The following is a 21,831-nucleotide window of genomic DNA, read 5'->3' as shown; positions in this document are numbered from 1 at the left end:
TTGGTATCGTATCTTTCTGATTCTTTCTGTCTTTTTGAATAACTCCAACTGTGATTCACATGTTTGTTCGTGTATGTGAGTGTTTACGGTCCATGACAAAGATATTTTATCATTAGTTTATCGGAAATAGAAGCCGAGAACAACCACCCCAGAACATCATGCATCGCCAAACCGAAAGTCATAACCTATCTCCCACGCCACCCCGCAGTTTTCTAAATTCCAGTGCAAACTCCAGCAAAGATTCAGTAAAAATAGACAAGTCTTGTTCGCTTCGGTGTGCATTCGCGATGGTTGCATTATCCGTAGATGTGGATACCCTACGGCTCCCAAAACCGATAAACAAGAAGATTCTCCCATAAGCGGGCATTGAAACAAGGAAACGCAAGGGATAGGCGTTCAAATTCACTATCTTAGCATATAACAATGACCTCAGAACTATTCACGAAGATATAGTTTGATTAGAAATGCGTGTTACCCCGCGTGCTTTTTGTCAGCAGCAGGGCGTCGGTATCATGATGCCATCTGTATAAGAGGAGAGGGTTTCCCGCATCAGACTGAAGGCATCATACCTCAAGGTCGTTCATAACCAATCCAGGCAGACATCTCTTCCAACAAACTCAGTGTATCGTCTGTAAACCACAGCAACAATGTCTCAACCTACTCAGCGGCAAGCCTGGCGTCGAACAGACGACTACACCAAAGGCACACCCAAAGTCAAGCTCGTCACAGAAGATCTCCCTCTTCCTCTTCACCCCACAGCAGTTCTCGTCAAAGTCCACGCAGTAGCCCTCAACTACCGCGACGCCAACATTGCCAATGGAGGCAACCCCTGGCCCGTGACTCCCAATGGTGTCCCTGGCAATGATGCAGCTGGCGAGGTTGTTTCAGTCGGCAACAGAGTCTCTCTCGTCTCAGTGGGCGATCGTGTTGCACCTGTCACTGATACAGAGTTTGTGACCGCGCGCTCAACTGGCAGGTCTTGGCTTGCTGCGAATGAGGATGGTATTCTGGCGACGTACATCGTCTTTGATGAGAAGTTGGTTACGAAGTTGCCTGAGCATCTTGACTGGATACAAGCCTCCATTATTCCTTGCGCTGGAACTACGGCGTGGTCTGCTCTCAAGGGAGCTACGATCGGCCAAACCGTCCTCATCCAAGGTACAGAGACCTACAGATTTGGTGGTTGACACTGCTAACAGCATTACAGGTACTGGTGGTGTTTCCAACTTTGCTCTCAAGCTCGCCCGCGCTTCTGGTCTCAGAATCATCTTGACCTCGTCAAGCAACGAGAAGTTAGATCAAATCAAGCAGCAGTTTGGAAAGCCGGAGATCCAAACTGTCAACTACAAAACTCACCCTGAATGGCAAAAAGAGGTTCTTCGTCTAACGAATGGCATCGGCGTCGACCTTGTCGTCGAGAATGGTGGCAGCAGCTCACTCGTCCAATCGATGGAGTGTACACGGCGAGGTGGAATCGTCAGTCAAGTCGGTTACCTTGGTGGTCCCAAGCCTGAGCATCTTAAGGAGTTTGTATCTACTATTATCGATCGACGGCTCAACGTCCGTGGTATCAACGCTGGCTCCAAGGACGACCAAGATGAACTCATGGCCGCGATCTCAGCGACGCAGATGACCTTTGAGGATATCCTTGACTCAACTTGGACTTTTGACAAGGCTGGGGAGGCGATTGAGTATGTTTGGCAGGGTAAGCAGGTCGGAAAGGTCGTTATAAAGCTTGATGACTAGACGAAAAGTTGTTCACGGTCGCATGTTGTACGTTCTGTTCCAGAACAAATCGAATGTTCCAAAGGAGTCACGGCACGATCACACTTCAAATAGACGGAAATAGCATTTTGCGATATTTGTAATTTGTTTATACAGTCAGTCAAACAAGCCTGCTTGTTCTACTACTCAAGCTGTCGGAGATATGTACAACGATGATCGACACCATCGTTCGCACCGCACGGATTCATCCTGTTTCCGATGCCCACCATCCAAATACCTTTAGACCTTAAACTTCAAGTCAACCCCAGGTTTTTTCAGGCTCAAACCCTTCGCCGCCATCAAAATTGCAGACCCCAAAAGCATCACCGAGCCAGCAAATATCTGCGCGCCCTTGTAGCCTCCCTTGTGCTCGATGAGCCTGGCTGCGATAAGCGGTCCACCCAGCGCTGCAAAGCTCACGACCATGAATGCCACGCTGATCTTGAAACCGCTATTGTCCCGACTGTTTGTCAATATGAGCACACCCGTGGGGAGCAGAGTCTGTACTGTTGCAGCGAAGATACCATATATCGAGGACCAGACATACAAGCCTGTCTGGCTACTCACAGCCATCCAAGAGTACAGCATGATGGCAGCGCCCAGCGTGGTTAGGGCTGATACGTTGATGACACCAAAGTAATAAGCTGCGACGAAGAAGAGGATGGATACAACGCCGGTGGCATTGGAGACAGCAAACATAGTGAGCGAGTCCCCAAAAGGGTAGGTTCTGTCAAGGGCGGTTTGGGAATAGGCTACTAGGAAGAAGTAAGTAAGGTAAACACCGAAAGTAGTACAGAGAGAAGCAATGATGTACAAGACATACTCGATATCCTTGAAGGGAGTAACAAGCTGAATCCACCAGAGTTCAAGGGCTGGAGAGTTGGCTCGAGGCTTCATCAGTATCATTGCAATGACCAAAGACACCAGCTTCACCCAGCTCACGATGACCGACGTCCAATGATATCCCACCTTCGGTAAGAGATCCTGGAAGAGGGACGTAAACAAAGCGCCTCCTGCGAAGCTTCCACTAGCAGCGATTCCCATGGCCAAAAGCCTTCTTTGCGCAAAACGAGTCGATAGAACAGCCAAGACAGGGGAAAAGACGAGGCCGTGACCCAACCCGACCAAGACGCCTTGCGCCCCTAAGTGCTCCCAATACTCATCGCAGGTTGAAGTTAGAATGGTACCAAACAATTGGAACACTATGCCGACGCTGAAGATCCAATGGATATTATCAGCGTGAACAGAATGACTTACCAAAGCACCGACGAAGAAGAGCAGGAAAGCACTCAAAGAGCCGATCTGTGAGATCTGTTCTACTTTAAGTGAAGTATTTTCGGCGTCATATGCTTGGAAGAAACCAAAAGAATTGGTCCAGCCGCAGGTGTTCATGAAGACCAAGTAACAAGCCAAGATGAGAAGCCAAGGTCTCCATCCACGGTCAGGATAAGGACCCTGCTCAGATCGGTCGCCCGAAGAAAAGACGCCTGAGAGAAAATCCACGGCTCGCTCCAAGAGGCTCAGCCCGAACTCTTCCAAGGTTTCATCTTCATCATCTGGTGACACTTCCCGAGCTGATCCGTCGATGCTACCGGCAGGAGTAGGATCCTCTTCCTCCTGGGCTCTAGTAAGATCTGATGTCTCAGGTACGGGGAGGTTCTCCGGTAGGGTTTCTGTCGACGAAGAAAGATTGCCAAGGTCAGGCCGTTCAATAAAATGGCTTCTTCTGAAGCGATCTAAAGGACTCATTTTAGAGGCTAAAAGATGGAATTGGTAGTAAAGGAAGTGGTAATAAGAGAATATACAGGAGAAAAGTAACAGATTGCGAGTTTTGCAAGGTAGATTCCCCCGTTATGCTGATATCGATGTTGGTATGTTAACTCCGGTTGTTTGCTGATGCAAAAGTCGTCGCTAAAACGTCTCGAAGCAGGTTTATATAGACATTTCCTCCTCGTTGTTTTATATATTGTTCGCAGGCCCAATCTGTGTTCCCATCTTGTCGTCCTGGCTACCTATGTGTTCATGTCAACCATCACTTCTTAAGTGAACATCAATTCAGTTACCGAATACAACTATGCTATGATCACTAGAACACTCGGTAACAAACGCTTCAGGCCATGACGGCTAGAAAAGGTATTGTCATAATGTATTGCCATCTACACAAAGCATTCCGTGGCTTTCTTCCATTCAGTACATTGAGAAACCGATAATACTTACAATATTCGATATCCAAACAAATAGCGCGTAGGCGCCATGACCCGCCAGCCTGTCCCGTTTTCACGGATATTTACTTCTGAGCCTGGTACAAATGCATTCCGCTCGTGAGCTCGACTCCAAAAAGATGCCCCTTCTCCCAACTTTATGTGTTCGTGTCCTGTATCAACTGATCCATGTATTTCCCGACTACTATAGTCTTGCTCGTCCACTTTCCATATCTACATGACAACCTACAAACTTTGTTAGTCATCTGATCAAAGGCTCATACAGTTGTATGAGAGGGAACTTACACAGTCGTTGTCCTGCTTTCCTTGTGGGATACCCATATCTTCAAACGTCGCTGGTCCTTGCTTGCCCGGTGCTCCCTGCTTGGCAGGCTTCGGGGGCATAGTCTGAGCGCTGGGCGCCGGGCTCGGTTTGTTATCAGGTCTCTGGAACTGTGAAGGAGGAGCACTGCCAGTCCTTGGGGGGCCAGAAGGACCCCCTTGAGGTCCTCCCTGGGGTCCACCAAAAGGCCCTGGGGATGGTCTACCGCCGGGTCCACCCATAGGCGGCTGCGCACTTGAAGTGCGTGGAGGACGTGCATTTGGCGGGGGCTGTTGCTGCTGCTGATTCTGGGGCAAGGAGCTTCCACGCTCAGGGCGACCGCTCGCCCCGGGTACACGAGAGAAGCGTTCATAATTTTGAGATTGTGGGTTTTGCAAACCTGGTGAGTATTGCCCTCCAGTTGGGGCCTTCTGCAGACCACCAGGGTACTGTGCCCCGTTGTCTTCAGGATACGGAGAAGGACGTCCTCCGGGACCTTGTTGGCCTTCCCACCCTGCAGATGCAGCTCTGTTGCGAGGATCGGGCCGGCCTGGTCCTCCAGGACCGCCAGGATGAAGGTTACCCATAGATTGGGACTGGGGCATACCTCGACCGGCACCCATCTGAGGATTGATACCAAAAGCGCTCGAGGGTTGATCTGCGTGGGGTCCCCCTTGATTGAATCGAGGAGAAGTCTGAGTATCGTCCTCCGGGTATGGCGCCGTTGACTTAGAACGGACAGTCAGAGGTGGCGGACGGTCGTCTTCAGGGTAGGGAGCTGCCGACTGTGGCCGGGCTGGCTGTTGGTTGGAGTCCAGTCGCACATTGAAGGCAGGAGGTCTATCGTTCGAGGCTGGCAGTACAAAAGAAGCTCGTGAAGGATCAGGGAAGTTGACGTGCTCCGAGACAATGGTAGGCCGCATACCCACGGAAGAGTTGGCTGGCCCATCTAGCCCAGGCGAGGCAGGGGCGCTTCCCTCACTGAGTGTGGGCATCTGTTGTGATGTTTGTTTGAACCGATCAGGGCGCTTGCCTCGTTGAGATCCATGTTGCGATTTGATGCGGGTTAGTGTGGTAGTCTCATGGTCAGATTTGGATAGAGTGTTGTTATCGTCGAGGGACTCAAGTCGACCAAGAGCGTCCTGGTTACCGTGATCAGCAGCAAGCTGGTACCACTTTCGGGCCTCTGCCAAGCTCTTTTCAACATGAATTCCTATTTCGTTGTAGTAGCCCAAGGCAAATTCTCCCGTAGGTAGCTTGGCAGCTGCAGCTTCTTGGGCATATTTGTATGCCAAAGACTCATTCTTCTTGAAAACACCCTCATAACCAAAGAGGAACCATCGACTCACGCCGAGGGCTGCCTCAGGAAGGCCTTGCTTGGCTGCGAGTCCATAATAATGGAGGGAGAAGGATGGGTTGAATTCGCAACTGAACTGGCAGAGTTCATATGCTTGACCCATCTTGAGTTGGGCCTTGGCGAAGCCTAGATAAGCGGACTTTTCAATGTACATCTTCGTTGTTACGGGGGTGTTAGGCAGCAAACCCTCAGGGATGGTGATGTCCGGCAGGTCGCGTCCTATGAGCATACCGTAAACATACGCGCCCTGGGGAGCATCTTCGTCCGAGCTATCAGCCGCAGCTTGTATCCGCTCCAGACCAGTCTGGTAATCCTTGGTCTCGCCGTGTTGGCCTAAAAGACTCATCATGCCCATTCGGTACAAGGAAGCTGAGTCCTTGAGAGAAAGGCCGCGGTAGTAATGTTCCTTCGCCTTAGACATGTCATTAGACTGTTCGTACAACATGCCCATGCGATACTCGGATCGTCCGTGGCCGAGCTCTGCAGCACGCTTGTAGCCGATATAAGCCTCACGCTTGTCGACACGGTTGCCAAATTTGCCAAACTCGAGCCATTTTGAGCGCATGTATAAGGCTTCGGGGTGCTCTTGTTGCGACAGATAGGTGATAATATTGATAGCGTCGACTCGAAGCTCATGTTCTATTCGGGGTGTGGCGGGACGGGCCTTCTCGCCATATTCCCGGATCATAGACTCTGAGGAAATATCGGCCCAAGTGAGGACGTCGCGCGCCCATGTAATTTGCATGGAAACATTTTGTGAGTGAAGAACATGCTTGCGCGCGTTCCAAAGAATCTCTTCCTTTTCCTCATCGGTCGGGGGGATGTTATCGCCCTTGACCTTGGGGAAAGGTGAAAATGAGGGGGCGTCGAAGCTCATAGTGTTGAGGCTCTCGGTGATCTTATCGGTGGACTGGTATGCGCGAATGTCGTCGTTTGAGACCTGTGTTGCAGTCTGGGGCCGAGACGGGTCGGTTCCCCGAAGATTGGTGTAAGTCGACAGCGATGGTTCACGAGAGTGACGAGGACCGGTTTGGGATCGAGGTTCAACAGAAGTAGCTTCGAGCTCCATGCGCTGAAGGTCCTCTTGCATATTTTGAGGGACCTGAGGGGTTACCCTAGATACAATAACAACAAAGAATCGTCAGCATGCCCCACCTTTTCACCGTTGCAACCGCATCCGGACCTGGCAAGCTTTGCTTTACAAAGGATCGGGCTGAGAATAGGAGGATGGGAAATAGAAACTGGGGAACGGGCCGGAAATGGGATTAAGGGGGAAAAGCCAAGATAACATACCTTTGAGGGGAGGGAGCAACGACTTCTGGCATATAATAGTCATCGAAACCACCGGGTACGAAGGTCGCGCCTAACTGTGGGGGAGCCATCTCGGTTCGTTGGCCGTCTATCGCGAAAAGGACGTAAGATGTCAGCAAGAGGGACGGGGGATATGACGAATAAAGAAGGGGGCCCTTGTTTTTCGTTCCTTAGGAACAAATGTAAGAGCTGACGGGGCGCGGTCGCCGATGACTGCAGAAGCGGCAGCGTAACCCCTCTTCGATTGAGGTGAGCACTGGAGGCTGTTTAATATGCGCGTGCGTTAGGCGCTGGCTTGCCTGTGCCTGTGCCTGTGCTTGTGCTTGACTGATAAAGTTCCCACGTTGAAAACGTTGAGTTGCTTGCTTGATGACTGACTGATTGACGGCAGCGGTTCCAAATTTAAAGTCTGAAAAAGGCTAAATTGGTGGCAGGCACTCTTGCTTGGTTCAGGAAAATGATTCCAAGAATCCCCGTACAAGGCGCGACATGCTGAAGCCCAACCAAGAGGTAATCCGAATTGTAGCAATTATGCAGCGGGGATATGGATGCTGAACAGCGACCCTCCACTACCATAAAACCCTCTTCAGGGGCTGATGATCAAGCACAGGGGTCCTGTTACAGGGAATATAGAGCGAGCGTGGGGCCAGCTTGGAAGCCCACGCCGCGAGTCGGAGCTGAAGATGGATTGCGATCCATTACCGTGTAAGAGGGAGACCACAACTGCCGTCAGATCTGAGATTGCAAGAGAAGAACCTCAACCAAGGCCTTCGATAATCTAGGAGGCAGTGCTCCGAACGCTCCAGTATTGCCCGGACACAATAATATTCTTTCTCCGGATTTTCTGGTATTCAGGCATAATTGTGTTCTGAGACATAACTTGTTTTAGACCCATAGTGGCTTGGCAACACTGAGATCCAGGAAGGCAGTGCATTAGTTCAGACTAGGCGCCAGACGTAAATAGCTTTGTAGCCAGATCGATGAACTGATCAACGCTGGAGCTCTCAGGAACCTTGGGGTCATGTAGGTGACATATCGTGCAGGGCCAGTCGGCATGTGCGTAATGTACCACAGTATCTTTGGCCAGTCGTAAAAGAGCATCTCCGAGCCGTAGTCGAGGTTGCATATCAGACGTTGTGCACATGTATGTTCTGCACGTTGAGTTTGGATTATAGACAAGGGATCACGTCCAGGTATCCGAAGTTGACCATCAATCAGTCATCAAGCAAGCAAATCAACCTGGTAAACGCAGTATCGCCAACGGGTTACAAGGCCGCTTCTGTACATCAGTTCTTACAAGGCGCGTATGTAGGACAAGAGGATGACGAGAGCAAAGTGAACTACTTACATGAAGAATTACCGGCGGCGGCTGAGCTGTTGTTGGCTTTCTTGCCGAGCTGGGCATATTGCTGATAGCTTGCCATTGCGGCTGAGAGCGAGAGCGCGGGTGACGAAATGCGTTGCGGCTGAGTAAACGAAGTTGAGGAGGGAAAAGAAAGCTATCCTGGTCAATAGCAATTGCAGGTGTCTAGCAGGTTCGTTATGTATTCGTCAGTTCAATGCTGCCCAGGTACTTTAATCAGAACCTGCTGGAGCTGTAGCTGTAACTGTGACACCACCTTCACTAGCCAGCATAAGGAACCCTGCTTGAATGGATGGAACTGTGGGCGGTTGGAAAATGGCGGGCGGGGCAGAGAACAAATGCGCGACAGACCAGACCAGGCCGGACCAGGCGTGGGGGGAAGTAGCAGGAGCGAGGCTGGTGCTATCAACGTTTTGCGAGCGAGCAGAAGGACGTATGTAAATGATTCTCAGCAGGGATCTCACTCCAGATCCTTCAACGGCGCAATAGATCGATTCTTGTGTTATCGTATCAATCAATCAATCGATCGACAACTGACGTAGATATGGAGGGGTATTGGTGAATCTTTCGACGTTGAATCAAGAAAAGGGAAAGAAGCAAAAGGATCAGGAAGACGGTAAGATATGAATAAAGAAGGGAGGTTTTCGAAAAGTGGCATTAAACGAAACAAATATCCGATTTACCTAAACTACTAGCTAAGGTAAGGCCTAAAGATCTTCGACGTCAGATGCCTCTTGCCTGGTAACGTCCAGAAGGGAGCCCGCTTAGATAGAATGGAGGCGGGTGCCACGGAGCGGCAACACCCCGCCCTATCATTTAAAGACAGGGCTATCACTCGTTGAACACAACAGTTGAGGTATCTTAAGAGTGGAAATTGCATACATTAATGCGCCACAAGGCAGATACAAAGCTCAGCACAGGCACGGGACCTTACATCTCGAGCTGGTGGTTTCCACCCCCAAGCCTTTTCAATCTTCGTCTCGCTCTCCAATTTGAGGTTGGAGCCCGCCACAAGCGAACTTGCAAGGCCATATCGATAGTTCAGAGAGGCTGACCGTGATTGTGATAGTTCAGCTTCTCACAACGCCTCTCAATTCCTAATCGACTCGACTTCTGTCTTGCACAGACATGCCCTTGGCACACTGCTGAGCTGTCATAGACAAGTTCAATTGATACATCTGCTCGGCCACAGCCCCAGTTGCTATTTACAGATCCGTCTATCTGATAGCCAACACTTAATCTTGCGGCTAGAAAAATGGAACAAAGTGGGTTATATGTTTGCAATGGAGATGAGAGGACCAGGAATGTATGTTAGTTGTACGTCGGAGTTGTTATATGAAGAGTTCCACGCACACAAACACACTGCCTTACAGAAGCCGCAAAACTCCGCAAAGCCACGAGACAAGTCGATGGTGATACGAGCAACATGTTGTGTACCAGTCGGTTGAACTCATCTCTGGCGAACCATCGACTGCCTAATTTCCAGTAAATATTGATTAAATATCAGCAGCCGTGCCGATATAATAATAAGAAGGAAATGTTCTTGTACGTAACATCGATGCGACTGCAAATGCTACTAGGCAGAGGCGATTTCATTTCGTTCATTCTCATAGGTAGGCGCAATGAACTATCGCTTAATCAGGACAGGGCGAGATCTCCCATGTTATAATTGGTCTAGACAAAAAGAAATAGAATCATGTCAAAATATCAGCCAATCTCTTCGTACCTGAATGTTGTGTTGAATGAATATCACAAGGCCATTTCGATAGTAACGAGCCCGGATGCCCGGATGCCCGGATTATCCTTTACCCGAGATCCCTTGCAACAAAGCGCCTAACACAACCACAGGCATGTGCCGTGGCCTCGCGTCACTGGATGCAGCCTGGTGAAGCTTGAATGGATATCATCATCAACACTATCCTCAACACAAACACCACACCATTGATCATATCTCTACCACCACGACTCTCTCGAGAAATCGCTATTGCGTGCCCACATATTTGACATAGTAGAATACGCAAAAACAACCTGTCGCCCACCATGGCCGAACGCAATCTCTCCCAGATCATCTCTCAGCTCAAGCACTCCCCCTCCATGAGCTATGCTGATGCCAACGCCCTCCTCTCAAAGGCCAAGCTCGCACTTCTCAAGCTCAACGCTTTGACGCCCTCCCCATCAACACCTACGCAACTCCTGCCTCTTGCCCGCGAAACCTACGAGCAGGGCGCTCTATTCGCCATCCGTGCCCGCAACCCTGAAGCCTTCACTCGCTACGTCCAGCAGCTCCAGCCTTTCTACGAGCTGCCCGCTTCCATTCTCCCACCTAACCTCGCCGAGCGCAACAAGATTACTGGTCTCAGCTTGCTTCTGCTCTTGACGCAGGGTCGATATGCCGAGTTCCACACTGAGCTTGAGAGCTTGGAGAACCGTGAGGGAGGTGGCGGTGACGTCGAGAGCGATCGATACCTGGGCTATCCTATCCGCCTGGAGAGGTGGTTGATGGAAGGATCTTACGACAGGGTGTGGAAGGCCATGAAGAGCAGCGAGGTGCCCTGCGACGAGTACAGCGTATTCTCAGAGGTAGGCTGCCTATATTGACCGAAACCTCTCTAACTCACTAATGCTGACTCCATCACAGATTCTTAAGAACCAGATCCGTTCCGAGATTGCTTCCAGCAGCGAACGCGCATACCCTAGCCTGCCAATTAGCTCCACGAAGTCGCTCCTCTTCTTGGACTCCGAGGGCGACGTCATTTCTTTTGCTCACCACCGTGGCTGGATTGTTCGTGATGGTCAAATTTACTTCCCTGATGCTGCTGAAGGCGAGGACGGCGATCAGATCAAGGAGATGAGCCAAATGGTGATAGAGAATGCTCTGGGCTACGCCCGCGAGCTTGAGACGATTGTTTAATGGATGTGCTCTTATACTGGCACCGAGAAAGGGATGCGAAGACAAACATAGACACGTAGGGGAGAGAAAGGATTGTTGTACGACTAATTCAACTTGAGGGCCTCGCTTTGCAGACGAGTCGCCAATTAACAAGCATCAAACATACGTCTTTTGAAACGTGATTCCATGATCTTTTGCTTCACGCATATAATCAGGCTAAGTTGCAACTACAATGACATGACTCCTTGGCCATGTTTCTATCAACCAACCGTCCAAGTCCAACCATTTTTTGGAGCCCCAGACCTTCCACCTCATCTATCAGGCTCTTTTCATACATCGTTGACTCGAAACTCCTTGTCCCGACTGTCCGCTTCCATCATTAAATCTTTGACTAGGTTTTGCGAGTTTAGGCGAACAGCTTCAAGCCGCTTCCATGCTTGCCAATCTCACACACTTCACACACGCGGCAGACAGTGCCCTTGTACTTGGTGTGGTACTTTGAGCCATCAAAGGCACACTCCTCGTAAGCAGTGCCGCTGTAGATGGGTGTATGACTGGCAGCGCACACATCAAATTCGGCGAACTGGTCGAACTCAATCTCAATAGCATCATTGGGATTGCGCTCGCATTGAGCCTTGGTCTTCTTCGCCTGCATGGAATTAGTCAGTGGGTAAATAAAAGTTGCCTGGCGCAGATGCGACTTACGTTTTCTACAATCTTAGTGGCACCTCCGTTGGCAATGATGCGGTTTGCAAAGCTCAGAGCGGAGTTGTAGTTCTTGTTGCGGATAGCCAGTTGCATAGCACTCAGCAGAGCAAGCTGTCGGTGGGGCACCTCAATCTTAGGAATGGTGAAGTAGGCGGATAGCTCCAAGCTCCTTTGGAGCTTCTCTGGATCCTTTGCCACGACATCAGGGGCACCCAGTTGCCTCCTTGAAAGCTCAATGCTCATGGCAACGGCATATTCACTGGCGGAGGTGATGAGCTTCTTGGCTTCGGCGACTTCATCCTCACTTGATACAGCATTCACAAGAATGGAGTGAAGAATACCCTTGAAGATACCAATACCAGCCTCCAGCTTGTTGGCTTTCATGGTATCATAACCTGCTTGAAGGTCGTTGGAAGCAAGATGCTCAAGATCGCGAGGAATAATGGGCAAGACCTTCCTGGGGTCGGTCTCATCCAGAGTTCTGCGAACATAGTTTACCAGAGGAGGGAGGCCTTCAGAAGCAGGGAGGAAAGTCTTGGAAGCTGAGTAGACTTCAAGGAATCGTGATTTCAAAGGCGCGAAATCGACAGCACCAACCTGTCGGTTAAGAAGCTGCATAGCAGTTTCAAAAGAGCCCCCAGCGACGTGATCAACAGCCAGGGGTGAGTTTCGCGCCCACATATCGGCCTCGCTGCTGGCAGCGCCACCTGCATCAACACTCTCGACGTTGACAAAATCGCTGTCAGCCTCAGGGACATCATCATCTCCCATATCCCAGCCAGCAGCATCTTCATCATCATCGTTAATCAGAGCACCGTTGTGCTTGGCAGCTGAATCGACTTCCATAGCGTCCTCGAAGCCTGTGTTGGCGGAAGCGGGTTCATCCTCCAAGGAAAGACCTTCAACTTGGCCGAGTAGAGCCTTTTCAAAGAAGGACTGCGAGGTAGCCTTAGTAGGCCAGGAAGCCTTGAAGGTGGGAACAATTGCCGCAGGGGCAGACAAGGGGCTTCCTAGAGTGGGCAGCGTAAGGTCCTCCTCGGTAAGACCCGTGGCCTCTAGGATAGACTGACACTCCTCCTCAAGACCATGGGACTTGGCGGTCATATAGGCAAGAGGGTCTAGCAAAGGTCAGTTGCAATTACTAGAATGGAAGTTAATAGCACTTACAAAGGTCGATCTCCTTAAACATCTGGATCCGGTCCTCAACCTCTCCAAGGTAAACAGCATTCTGGAATCGCGATGTGAAATCACCACGGTGCTCTGCAATCTTGGCCATACGGGCAAGCTTTGCACGGTCACCAGTAGCCAAATACAAGAAAGACAGCTTATCAAACTGCTTGAGCTTTTGGTAACACATCTCGACAACCTGGTGGTTGCCGTGAGCCAGCGCTTCGGTACTGAGGCGGGTCCAGAACTTAGGCTTGTCAAGTTCCTTGGCCATCTCGACGGCGACATCAAGGTTACCACACTCAACGGCAAGATCGAAACGAGTGGTAGGGTCCTGGACGAACTGGAGGGCGATTTCGGGGTAGCCCTTCTTCTGGAGATACGAGATAATTGATTGACCAACAAGGCTGGAGTTTCGAATGATGTGGAGCATCTCCTCATAGTTGCGCTTGACGAGCGCCAGCTTAAATCGGTATTCCGTAGGGTCAATTTGGAGAATGCGGGGCTTAGCAGCTCTGTCAAGGCAGTACACATTGCGGCCCTTGACCTTGACCAAATAGACAGTCTGGTCGAGGGTTCTGACAATGCCGTTGTCACCGTTCAAGAGAGTGTACTTGACATGGTTCAGAGTAGAGTAGAGCAAAACACCAGCATCATCCCAAGTGGCGCTCTTGATACGAATGGTCTCATGTAACGTGCTGACCTGCTCAAGAGTCTTCGACACAATTGTGACGTTGTGCTTGCTTAGAAGGGCGGCGTAAAGTCCGTCATTAGACCAGACAACATACTTGACACCGTTGACAGCAAGCTCAGCAGTGCTCTTCTTCTGCTGGATATCATAAAGGTGGACAGCGGTGGGTGTGATGATTAGGAGGTTGCCAGTGCCTCCAAAGTAGATGTCGGTAGTGCCAGTAGGAGGCTTGAAAGATCGAGTGGTGTTGTTAGAGAGATCCTTGATGTCGATAGTCTGGTTGGCGGAGTTGAGAACAGCGAATCTGTTACGGGCAACAAAAATGGCAGAGCTGCCAGCACCTCGCTTGGACTCAGCGGGCTCGATAGCACCAGAACCATCCTTGGGCAGGTTAACCAATTCGTAAGATCCGCCATCAGCTGGCGAGGTAACCAGGATGGATCGCTCGGCAGGGTTGAAGGACAGTGTTCGGGGTGCGACCCAGGCACTGCCAAGCTTCTTGAGCGATAGGAGTGTAGGGCTCTCAATGTTCTTCTGGAAATCATAAGACTTGACGTGCTTCTCCTTGGTGACGTAGAAAAGAAGGTTCTGGTGAACAGCAGAAGCAGGGCGCTCCCGCTCCAGCTTGAAGACCATAACACCATTATCGTGACCAGCAGCAAAAAGGTTGATCTCGGGATGGGCCGCAATAACCCAGAAACGGTCATTCTCACGTTTAAAAGATTGAACAGCAGTTCGTTTGTTCAAGTCCCAGACGCGGATGGTCTTGTCCTCTCCAGCAGACAGGATTAGATCTTGATGGGGGTGGAAAAGACATCCTGACGCATTCTGGAAGTGCCCTCGGCAAGTATCGACTTCCCAAGCCTTTGTTTCGCTCATGCGCCACAATTTTACTAAACGGTCGTCGCCAGCGCTAACAATGAGGGGCATGGTGGGATGGAAAGCGACCCAGTTGACGCCACGGTCGTGACCTTCAAGAACGAACTTGACAACAGCATCGGTGTTTCCAAACATGTCGGTCTGATTCTGGTTGGCGCGCGCCATCTGGTCTTCGAAGGACATCGAGGTAGGGGCGGAGTGCTTCTTTCGGAGGCCGGAGATGTCCCAAACGCGGACGGACTGATCGAGTGACGCAGATACGACGAGGTCTTCCTTGGGGTGGAACTGAGCACACATTGCATAGTGGTTGTGACCAGTCATGGTACAAACTATCAGAAAGTCAGTATTGTAAACTACTAGGCCAGGATTACCATTTCGACATACTCAGCGACCGGTTCTGCCAGTTCCATATCCGAATGGTCTGGTCGTCGGAGGCTGACAGAATCCATGGAAGCTCATGATGGAAGAAGACGGTTCGAACATAATCGAGATGGCCATTGAGGGTGAAGAGGCATCGTCGGGTCTGGTAAGACCAGACTTTGATCTTGTAGTCGTCACCGCCAGAGACGAAAAGCGGTTGTGTCTTGTGGAAGTCGACACCACGGACGGGACCATCGTGCTCCTCGAAGCGATCAATTAGAGTTCCCATTCGGTAATCCCAGAGCTGAATGGTGGAAGAGTGTAGCGAAACGAGGATCCATGGTCTGATGGTAACTTGTCAGCTTCGGAGCTTGCGATGCGGTTCAGCAACGTCGGACTACAAACCTCTTGGGGTGAAAGGCAATGCCTTTAGCTCTCGAGGACTTGGACTCGAACTGCGCAAAGAAGACTGTCAGTGCTGTCAAGATCCATTGTCATCGTACTCCCATACCTTAGTCAACATTCCGGGGGAGGACTGCATATTGGCGGGGAGGTGAAGCCGCAGCTTCAAGCATTAAGGGGTGGAACAATTCAAGACGCCCAGAAAGCGGTTGATGGAAGCAGCTATTGGGCTTGCTTTTAGCTGGATCGCAAGAGTCGGAGGCGAGCTGACCAGCACAGCACAGCACGGAAAGAGTGAAGAGAGGATTATAGGAGTTGTAAGGGAGATGTAGTTGAATGCTGGCCAACGAAGCGAACTCCTAGCCTTGGGCAATTGAACACGATGCTTAATGTGGGCTATCCTATCGTTCTGGGGGGAGCGCAAGTGGAGCTCGGTACAAAGCCACTGTAATCCATGGAACATTATTCCCCCGGCGGAGGGGGACAGGTGGTAACACTGGCAAGTGGGGGACCGACTCCCTGAATGTGGCTGGAGATGCAGGGGGTGCTGTTTCTGCCACGTAAGGAAAGGAAAGTCCAGCACTCCCTCTAACGACGTCGTTCGGCGCTAAACTTAATGTAGACAGCTCCTGGTTTAAGTGACGCTGTTCGTTCCCAAGACCTCGAAACGGTCAGCCTTCTTCGTTCCTGATACATGGTGTCAGTGTTGGCAATTCAGAGCTTGTCGCATGTAGACAAGAGCTCGTGAAATTCAAATTCCTCAGATAAGCTACAATTCTTTGTTCATTGTCATCGAAGCTTGGGAGAGCTGTCCTTTGCCCCTCCATCGCGAGGAACTGCCATAGTCAACGGCCAAAAAAAGACTATATGCATTGCTTCTGATAAGTCGCAAAGATGCCGTGTTTATCCCAATGCATGGTCATGGCCTTATTGGCTGTTGCTGGTTCGTCTGCATCACCATCGGTCAATGTTGGCATGAATGCTGCCTTTCCTCGTGGACCATATCTGCTTGAACTTCTGTAAGCTTATAACGTTTCTCATGAGCCACTCAAGGGATAGCTCTAACACCTCATAGTGAGACAGCTGCTGGGGAAAACTCAACAGCCTACTTCCCGCTTCTCGACAAGATAGCCAGTGGCCATTTTGTATCCGCCAAATCAGATGCAGAGCTTTACGATCAGTTTCTCGAGGTTCTTCAGAAAGATGATCATATCACCACACCTGAAGCTCTTTCTACTTTCAAGCTCTCTCTATCACTACGAGCTGCTGCGCCTCGTATTGAAGCGCACTACCAATATTATAGCACAGCTGTCGACCCCGAACCTCAAGTGAATGGTGCCGACAGCTGCGATAGTTGGGCTTTGGTTGACAACAAAAAATACTGTTCTCCATCGCTCGATACATCCATAGAGGGCGAAGTATCTACCAAGTAAGTTTGATGAGTTTGGCACACCGATATCACATTCCTAACAGAAGATAGACAAATTAAAGTGCTGCCATTCGATCGAGTTTTGGGATTTGGAAAAGACGCCATCCTTTACGCCGATCCTGCATCCACCTCCTTTGGCCCATTTCACGACGCCCTCTCTAAGGCTGCTAGACAGGGTGATCTGTCATACAGACTGCGGTACCGTCGAAGCCCCGACGCTTCCCCTTCCCCTTTGCCTGTGAGCGGTTATGGTGTCAAGTTGGATCTGAAGCGAACTGATTATATCGTGATTGATGATCGTGAGGGAGGCCAGAAGGCCCATCAAAAGCCTGCTGCCGCCGATGTCGACCTTGATGCCACTGAGGATGTTGCTGATCTGAAACCTCTTTCATCGTCCGAACTAGCATCTCTGGGTCTAAAGGCCGCGTCTTTCATCCTGAAGAGTGAGAACCCTCTCGATGCTTTAGTAAAGTCAACACAGGACTTTCCCAAGTTCTCAGCGTCAATTGCCTCCCATGAAGTCACTCAGGACTTTGTCGAGGAGCAGGAGAAGAATGTCGCTGCCGGCGTCCCCAGTGGGATCAACTTCCTTTGGATGAACGGCGTGCAACTCATTGAGCGTCAGGTTGAACCCTTCGCACTCATCGAAATGATCCGACGTGAACGCAAGCTCATTGATGGCGTTCGCGAACTTGGCTTCAGCGGTCAACAAGCCGTCTCACTCTTGGGCCATTCGGAGATTGCCAGTTCAAAAGCCGATGATGAGCCCCCGAGGTTTGACTGGACTGATCGTCTGGAGAATGGAAAAGCTGTCATGTGGCTCAATGACCTTGAGAAGGACGCCCGGTATCAAAAGTTTCCTAGCGATCTGACTGCAGTATGTAAAAGCCCGATCTTAAAATCCCATCGCTAATCATGATATAGCTCCTTCAACGTACGTATCCAGGTCAGCTTCCACAGGTTGCCATTAACTTGTTTCACGTTGTTGCCCCTGTTGATTTCACCAACCTCGAAGACGGAAGAGCCTTCGGTCAGTTGGCTCAGTTCATGCAACGCGGGATCACCCTACGCTTTGGCATTGTTCCTTTGGCCACTACGCCTGAATCTACAGCACAAGCCAAGGTAGTGTATCATTTGATGGAAACTTATGGCTTTGAAGCTCTCATAACCTATCTGCAAGAGAGCGAGGAGGGACCAGAAGGCGCGGCCAATAAGAAGTCTTTCGCCAGAGCTATCGATGGACGAGAGCCGCTACCAGAAATGACCAAGATGACTCTGAGTGAGGTTCTTGAGGCTGAGTCTTATGTGCAGAAAGTCAAGGCAAGCCAGGCTTGGGCAAGTCGCCTCAACGCTAACACCACTGTGCGCCCTATCTTTGTCAATGGCATGGCTATCCCACGTGAAAAGAGCTGGGTGCAGGTGATGGGCCAGCGACTGACTGAGGACCAACAAACAATCCAGAAAGCTGTGTACTTTGGACATGTCAATGAAGAGGCGTCAGTTTCTGACCTCTTCCTTAATAGCGCACTTTCGAAGAGAAACACGTACATCTTCCCCGATGACGACAAGGCACTCCGTATTCTAGATATCAACAAACTCTACACAGAGCATGCGGGACTATTCGGAAAAGTGGCCGTCTTACCTGCGGATCCCGAGAGTGCCAAAGAAGACTGGGCCGTTCTCACCACCGTCGCCGACCTCAACACAGATGACGGGCAAGATCTCCTTATTGCTGCGATTGAGTTCAAGCGCAACAATCGCGGAGTTCGGCTTGATATTATTCACAATCCTCCTTCGCCTACGGATGCCCATGCTATCAATGGGGCCTTCAAGCTTAGTGAAGTCAAACTTGCCGAGATGGAGAGCAAGGATGACCTGAAAGCTGTACTTGAAGCATCATGGACAGCTGAAGAGGACGGTTTTGCTACGAAGCTATCTAACTTCCTGTCTACTTCTAATATTCTGCCAGGAACCAAGAGCCTACTTCTCAATGGTCGAGTAGTTGGCCCCCTACCATCTGAAATTTCGTTTAAGGATGATGACATAAAGCAGCTCTTGGAGTTTGAACAGCGCAACAGGATCCTTCCTGTTTATGCTGCAATTAAGGAGCTTGGATTTGCGGATAAGCTATCAGACCCTCTTGCTGCCGCGAAGCTCACCTCTATCACCGCGCTTTCCACCATTTCTGACTTGCCTCAGGGGATTTTCGAGTCTGCCCCGTCGATTCGAAGTACTCTTTACAGCACCTGGAACTCGACGCACAGCGCCATTGAAGTTGGCGACCCAGAAACTGCAAGCATTCACATTGCCGGTCTCCTCAACCCCACCAGTGAACAAGGACAACGATGGGCTCCTATCCTCAAGGTATTGTCGGAGCTCGATGGCGTGTACCTGAAGCTCTTCATGAATCCAAAAGAGGTAATAGATGAGCTTCCCATCAAACGCTTCTTCCGATACGTGCTCAATTCCACGCCATCCTTTGATGCTTCTGGTCACGTTCAAAGTCCCAAGGCCCATTTCAAGGGCCTTCCTTCAGAGGCTCTACTAACAGCAGGAATGGATGTCCCTCCTGCTTGGTTGGTGGCTGCCAAAGATTCGGTCCAGGACTTGGATAACATCAAGCTTAGCTCTGTCAAAACAGATATTGATGTAACCTACGAATTAGAGAACATCCTTATTGAAGGTCACTCTAGAGATGGCAAACGGGGTGCTCCAAGGGGTGCACAACTGGCACTAGCGACTGAGAAGGACCCTCTCGTAACGGATACCATTGTTATGGCAAACCTCGGGTACTTCCAGTTCAAGGCCAACCCTGGATTCTACAACATCCAACTTAAGGAAGGTCGTAGCTCCAAGATCTTTAACATCGAGAGTGTTGGTGCCCAAGGCTACGCTGCTGTTCCTGGAGACGAAGGCACGGAAATTGCGCTCATGGATTTCAAGGGTACGACTCTGTACCCGCGTCTCAACCGCAAGCCCGGAATGGAAGAAGTTGATGTTCTGGAACCTCCCGACAGTGAAAACGATGGCATTGTTGCCAAGGGTCTCAAGTTTGCCGAAAGTTTCCTCGGGGGAACGAAGTCGCCTAAGCAAATTTCCGCTAAAGAACATGCTGAAATCAATATTTTCAGTGTTGCTAGCGGCCATTTGTACGAGCGCATGCTCAACATCATGATGGTGTCAGTTATGCGAAACACAAAGCACACAGTCAAGTTTTGGTTCATTGAGCAATTCCTCTCACCCTCCTTCAAAGAATTCATCCCCCATATGGCGGCTGAGTACGGATTTAAATACGAGATGGTCACCTACAAGTGGCCACATTGGCTTCGTCAACAAAAGGAGAAGCAGCGTGAGATCTGGGGATACAAGATCCTATTCCTCGATGTGTTATTTCCTCTTTCTCTTGACAAGGTCATCTTTGTTGACGCAGATCAAGTTGTTCGCACCGATATGATGGATCTTGTGAATCACGACCTTGAGGGTGCACCGTATGGTTTCACACCTATGTGCGACTCCCGCACTGAAATGGAAGGCTTCAGGTTCTGGAAGCAAGGCTACTGGGCAAATTATCTTCGCGGGTTGCCATATCATATCTCGGCGCTCTACGTTGTTGACCTCAACCGGTTCCGCCAGCTGGCGGCAGGAGATCGTCTCCGGCAACAGTACCATCAACTGTCCGCTGACCCCAACAGCTTATCCAACCTGGATCAGGATCTCCCAAATAACATGCAGTTTGCTATTCCAATCCACAGTCTTCCTCAAGAGTGGCTCTGGTGCGAAACATGGTGCAGCGATGAAAGTCTATCCAACGCGCGCACCATCGATCTTTGCAATAACCCACAAACTAAGGAGCCCAAACTCGACCGTGCAAGACGCCAGGTTCCAGAGTGGACTGTTTACGACAACGAGATTGCAGCACTCGATCGACGACGCAAGGGCATTGAGGACAAGAACGAGAACACTAAGGGCCAGAAAGCAGGGGATGGAACACATACAAAGGATGAGCTTTAGACCATGGTCTGTTGTATAAAAGTCTGGAAATCCAATATCGCATGTACCTAGGTAGCTCGGCTCCCTTCTATATAAAGCTTGTTCAACTGCATATCGCTATTTATCATGTTCCACTCTTTCCAGTGTCCTACGCCTTCACAACGCCAAACTTGCCCAGAGTCCCTTATTGGAGTTAATTATCGTCTGAGACAATAGTCACGGGTATGAACATCCCCTAATTTGCATATCTTATCAGTGCCCCTTGGGCCGTCGATACGGCCACACCACTACCGCTAGCTTCATCGGTCTGAGGGAAGCCGCTGACGTCAATCAACTCATCTGCTTTTGTGGTGGTTGTGTCTTTCGATCAGAAGATGGAACATCACATGCTGCTGTTGACATAGGACCTCGTCTCTCGAGCCGCTTACGTGTGTACAACCTTATCTATCAACCTTGTGACAGCAAATGTTACATCTCAGTTTCTAGGGTAGGCGTTACGAATCATAACAATGATCAGTGATGGTTCGAGGTGATCGATAGCGGTTCAACAGCTAATAATGTGCCTAATTCTAGAAATATCTCGAGAAAAGGAACCTCGTCCACACAGCTCCATGGTCACGCCAGTTGGCCGTCGATAATCGTTGCAGGGTAGCCGAATAAGCAGGTAGTGAAGTAAATATAAATTTTGTAATTTTAACCAATTCGCCTCGCTCGTTTGTTTTACGTACATGCTGAAGAGTCCTCCCGCAACCAGCTACCTGTGAATACATCCATCCCAACGCTCAACATGTCCCAGATGTGGAACCCAACCAATATTTGCTCGACTCCAGGCCATCCGCTTTGTTGAGTGGAAGCACGGAGTTGAAGGGGGGAACATCCAGTCCATCAGTATTCAAGCAAGTACAGAATTCGTATAAGTAGCCGTAGCCGGGATCTCCTCAATTCGTATTCAGGTCTTCCTTTCCATTCCACAAACGCCTCGTATATGTAAGTAGGT

At 50.1% G+C, this 21,831-nt stretch overlaps 6 protein-coding genes across 6 annotated transcripts; 3 read left to right on the top strand and 3 right to left on the bottom strand.

Moving 5' to 3' along the window:
* Positions 1 to 647: 647 nt before the first annotated feature.
* Positions 648 to 1,746, top strand: FIESC28_10897 (uncharacterized protein; the record flags this gene model as incomplete). Its single annotated transcript, XM_031165027.1, has 2 exons — positions 648 to 1,158; positions 1,208 to 1,746. The coding sequence occupies 2 exons, from the start codon at positions 648 to 650 to the stop codon at positions 1,744 to 1,746; spliced, it is 1,050 nt and encodes a 349-aa protein (XP_031010906.1).
* Positions 1,747 to 2,004: 258 nt separating this feature from the next.
* Positions 2,005 to 3,513, bottom strand: FIESC28_10896 (uncharacterized protein; the record flags this gene model as incomplete). The annotated part of the gene is made up of 1 exon (XM_031165026.1): positions 2,005 to 3,513. One exon carries the CDS (start codon positions 3,511 to 3,513, stop codon positions 2,005 to 2,007), a length of 1,509 nt encoding a protein of 502 aa, XP_031010905.1.
* Positions 3,514 to 4,199: 686 nt separating this feature from the next.
* Positions 4,200 to 7,026, bottom strand: FIESC28_10895 (uncharacterized protein; the record flags this gene model as incomplete). Its single annotated transcript, XM_031165025.1, has 3 exons — positions 4,200 to 4,211; positions 4,272 to 6,759; positions 6,938 to 7,026. 3 exons carry the CDS (start codon positions 7,024 to 7,026, stop codon positions 4,200 to 4,202), a joined length of 2,589 nt encoding a protein of 862 aa, XP_031010904.1.
* Positions 7,027 to 10,358: 3,332 nt separating this feature from the next.
* Positions 10,359 to 11,229, top strand: FIESC28_10894 (uncharacterized protein; the record flags this gene model as incomplete). Its single annotated transcript, XM_031165024.1, has 2 exons — positions 10,359 to 10,898; positions 10,957 to 11,229. The coding sequence occupies 2 exons, from the start codon at positions 10,359 to 10,361 to the stop codon at positions 11,227 to 11,229; spliced, it is 813 nt and encodes a 270-aa protein (XP_031010903.1).
* Positions 11,230 to 11,614: 385 nt separating this feature from the next.
* Positions 11,615 to 15,554, bottom strand: FIESC28_10893 (uncharacterized protein; the record flags this gene model as incomplete). Its single annotated transcript, XM_031165023.1, has 6 exons — positions 11,615 to 11,857; positions 11,914 to 13,034; positions 13,084 to 14,982; positions 15,038 to 15,357; positions 15,419 to 15,468; positions 15,525 to 15,554. 6 exons carry the CDS (start codon positions 15,552 to 15,554, stop codon positions 11,615 to 11,617), a joined length of 3,663 nt encoding a protein of 1,220 aa, XP_031010902.1.
* A 755-nt stretch (positions 15,555 to 16,309) lies between these two features.
* Positions 16,310 to 20,855, top strand: FIESC28_10892 (uncharacterized protein; the record flags this gene model as incomplete). Its single annotated transcript, XM_031165022.1, has 4 exons — positions 16,310 to 16,434; positions 16,491 to 16,844; positions 16,896 to 17,721; positions 17,769 to 20,855. 4 exons carry the CDS (start codon positions 16,310 to 16,312, stop codon positions 20,853 to 20,855), a joined length of 4,392 nt encoding a protein of 1,463 aa, XP_031010901.1.
* Positions 20,856 to 21,831: the final 976 nt, after the last annotated feature.

Source organism: Fusarium coffeatum, assembly GCF_003316985.1.
Source record: "Fusarium coffeatum strain FIESC_28 chromosome Unknown BRIP53273_contig_344, whole genome shotgun sequence".
In the NCBI taxonomy this organism is placed as follows: Eukaryota; Fungi; Ascomycota; class Sordariomycetes; order Hypocreales; family Nectriaceae; genus Fusarium; species Fusarium coffeatum.
The sequence above is the reverse complement of the archived record's forward strand: the minus strand, read 5'-3'. Positions and strand labels throughout refer to the sequence as shown.